Source organism: Camelus dromedarius, chromosome 12 (genome assembly GCF_036321535.1).
Source record: "Camelus dromedarius isolate mCamDro1 chromosome 12, mCamDro1.pat, whole genome shotgun sequence".
Lineage (NCBI taxonomy): Eukaryota > Metazoa > Chordata > Mammalia > Artiodactyla > Camelidae > Camelus > Camelus dromedarius.
In genome coordinates this window covers 12,640,254-12,643,422 of record NC_087447.1, presented here as the reverse complement: position 1 = coordinate 12,643,422, position 3,169 = coordinate 12,640,254, and the positions used below count along the sequence as shown (strand labels likewise).

Below are 3,169 nucleotides of genomic sequence, written 5' to 3'. Positions count from 1 at the left end.
TGTTAATAGTAATTTTGAGACGTGACAATGGAAGATCAGGGTAAGGCAGAGAAAAGGAAACATTTTACTCTTTCACTGTATATTCTTCTAGAGACGGAATGTTTTACTGTGAGAATGTATAAATTTTATAATGTAAAATTAACATATAAAGTTACAAATACCAAAGTGTGTAAAGAAAGAGAAGTGATCCCCCATATCGACATGTATAATGCCCAGTCTTTTACACACAATGCACTCACACGTCACATGTAAAACTGTAAGTCTTCTATACCTATGTCTTTACTGTTTTGTTGTTAGACTATAGATTTTCATCATGGATTTAAAATTGACTTTTCTGTAAATGCAGTTAAAGTTGTATCCAGTTCTCATAAATATCTTTTATTTAATATTTAAAGAAAGATGCACTGTAATTTTACTTCGAAAGTACATTTCTTCTGATCACTTTCCGGAAAGCTTGTTTCACATCCTTGTTCCTCAGACTGTAAATGATGGGGTTCAACATAGGGCTTACAAAAGTGTAGAAAACAGCAATGATCTTGGACTGCTCCACTGACTTGTCCGAGGGAGGTCTAACATACATGCAGAACAGGGTCCCATAAAACACAGTCACTGCCACCAGATGGGACCCGCAGGTGGAAAAAGCTTTGCGCCTACCATCAGCAGAATGCATCTTCAGGATGGCAATGAGAATGAAGATGTAGGAGATGAGGATTATGAGAAGGGAGTTGGAGAGGTTAAATCCTGCCACCACAAACATGGAGGTCTCCTTAATGAACGTGTCAGAACAGGAGAGCCTGATGAGGGGTGGGTCAGCACAATAAAAATGATTAATGATATTGGAGCCACAGAAGGTCAAGCGGTGTGTCCACATGGTCTCCATCAGGCCACTAAGGAACCCATAGACATATGGACCAGCAATCAGGCAAATACAGACCCCTTTAGACATCTTGCTGCTATATAGCAAAGGGTTACAGATGGCCATGTACCTATCATAGGCCATTACAGCCAACATGTAATACTCAGTAATCACCATGGCAATGAAAAAATAGCACTGGACTAAACAAGCAGTATAGGAAATGGTTTTTTTCTCTAACAAGAAGTTCATCAACATCTTGGGAGTCACATTAGTGGAATAGCACAAATCCAAGCAGGACAGACTGGCAAGAAAGAAGTACATAGGGGTGTGGAGGCGAGAATCTATCCTGATCAGGACCAGCATCCCAAGGTTCCCCCCAACAGTGATCAAGTAGATCACCAGGAACAGCACAAAAAGAATGGGCTGAAGATCTGGACGATCCGTTAATCCCAAGAGAACAAATTCAGTCACTAAGCTGGAATTTCTTCTGACCATTTTCTTAGGTGCAGGCATTGTTCACTTAGATGAATTAAAATAAATTTAGAAGTGAATGAGAAGTCCATCATATGCTTCTTGTCTCTCTCATTCTCTCTCTTTTTCTTCTACTCTCAAGTACCCTCACACATAGCAATTATTAGGCAGAGTCAGGAGCTGTAGGAAGTAGGACTTTTAAGAAGGTCATAACCTGTAATATCTAAGTGTATAATGTGCAGATGATTCCCAAAGAGAATGGCTCCTGTGACTCCAACTTGTTGGAGAATGAGGGAATTATGAGCTAAAGTTTATTTAAAATCGATTGAACCACTAACCACCACTTATGATTTACTACAAAATTATGGGCTTTATCATTGATCCCAGGAACATTTTGAGACAAAACAGTGACATGTAATAGAAAACACTTTTGCAGTTCTTAACAGTGTGTGCATATTTAGAAGTCTGACCTTTGAGAATTGCACTCATTACTTGCTGTAATAGAGAGCTCCAAATTATAGAGATTTGAAGAAAATTCTCCAGGGCCCATTTTACTACTATATCCAAAAAATACAGGAGATTGTGGTATTCCTGTGTGAAAAGACCAAAGATAAAGACTCCAGATTTGGAAATAATGAAGTCCTGTATGAATTAGTCATGAAGGAATTTTCACTCAGAAGAGTTTGTGTGAATAAAGCAAGAGAAACTTGGATAGAGGAAAAGGGAAGTGGCCAAACTTAGATCACAGTTTTCTTTGCTTATTAATTAATTTATTTATTTTTCATTTATCCCAGAAAACGTTTAAGGAGTTTACAGCACACAAAAACAGTTGGCAAATCTGAGCTATTGTTGGAACACAAATTTGACTCTAAATTTTCTAACAGCACATATGAATAGTTCAACCATCTTCGTTACAGACTTATAATGCCCAGAAGTTATAAAAAGAAACGAATCAGGGGGAGGGTATAGCTCAAGTAGTAGAGCGCATGCTTAGCACGCACGAGGTTCTGGGTTCAAGCCCCAGCACTTCCTCTAAGAATAAATACATAAACCTACTTACCTCCCTCCACCTCCCCCCAAGAAAAAAAAAGGAAAAAAAAAAAAGAAACTAATCAAGAGAAAGAGAATTAGCCTTAGTATAGAGTTTAGGTGACATTAATTATAACGAAAGGATTACACTTTCAGATAAAATTATCATTTTAGATAATATCGATTATAATGAAAGAATAGACTGAGAAATTCTTGTGCCAGGAGTCTGGAGAATATATTTTCATTATGGATCCTCAATGGGTTCATGTGTTATTTTATAAATGATACAATAAATAAGATAAGGAATCAAAACTGAAATGACTATGGGAACCAATCAGAGAACAAGAGTGAGTTAAGTGGGTTGGGTATAAGAGTGAACTGAAGAAAACTAGAGGGTTATTCCAGACTAAAGAGTCAGCAGACACAAAGGCCAGTTGACTTTTACCTGTATGGTAATGTTGGCCCTGTGTTCCAAGATCTTACACATCCAATTTTAAATAGATATCAGAATTCATTATTATTATTTTTATGTGAAACTTATCAAATATAGTGTTGGCAATAATTCAAGTTTTAAACCTATCTTTACCCAGAGCATAACAAACGAAATCTGTAGGCTTGATCCACAGAGATTCAAATAACAACTCACCAATTATATTTGCAGTATCTAAGCTGTTCCTAGAGATTGAACCAAGAAGTTACCTACTTTGATCTTGTAATATTTTTATGATCTTGTATGAGTTTGTCATTATAATAAGATAATCTTTGTACATAAAGAGCAGTCAACACTATGTGTATGCAAATCACTTTGCCAGG

The 3,169-nt window shown here is 36.9% G+C and overlaps 1 protein-coding gene across 1 annotated transcript; it reads right to left on the bottom strand.

The window, feature by feature from the left end:
• Positions 1–412: 412 nt before the first annotated feature.
• Positions 413–1,369, bottom strand: LOC105090034 (olfactory receptor 5M5). Its single transcript, XM_010981225.2, has one exon. The coding sequence runs from the start codon at positions 1,367–1,369 to the stop codon at positions 413–415; it is 957 nt and encodes a 318-aa protein (XP_010979527.2).
• Positions 1,370–3,169: the final 1,800 nt, after the last annotated feature.

Coding starts and splice junctions, on each gene's coding strand:
- LOC105090034 (XM_010981225.2), bottom strand. CDS start 1,369: ATGCCTGCACCTAAGAAAATGGTCAGAAGAAATTCCAGCTTAGTGACT.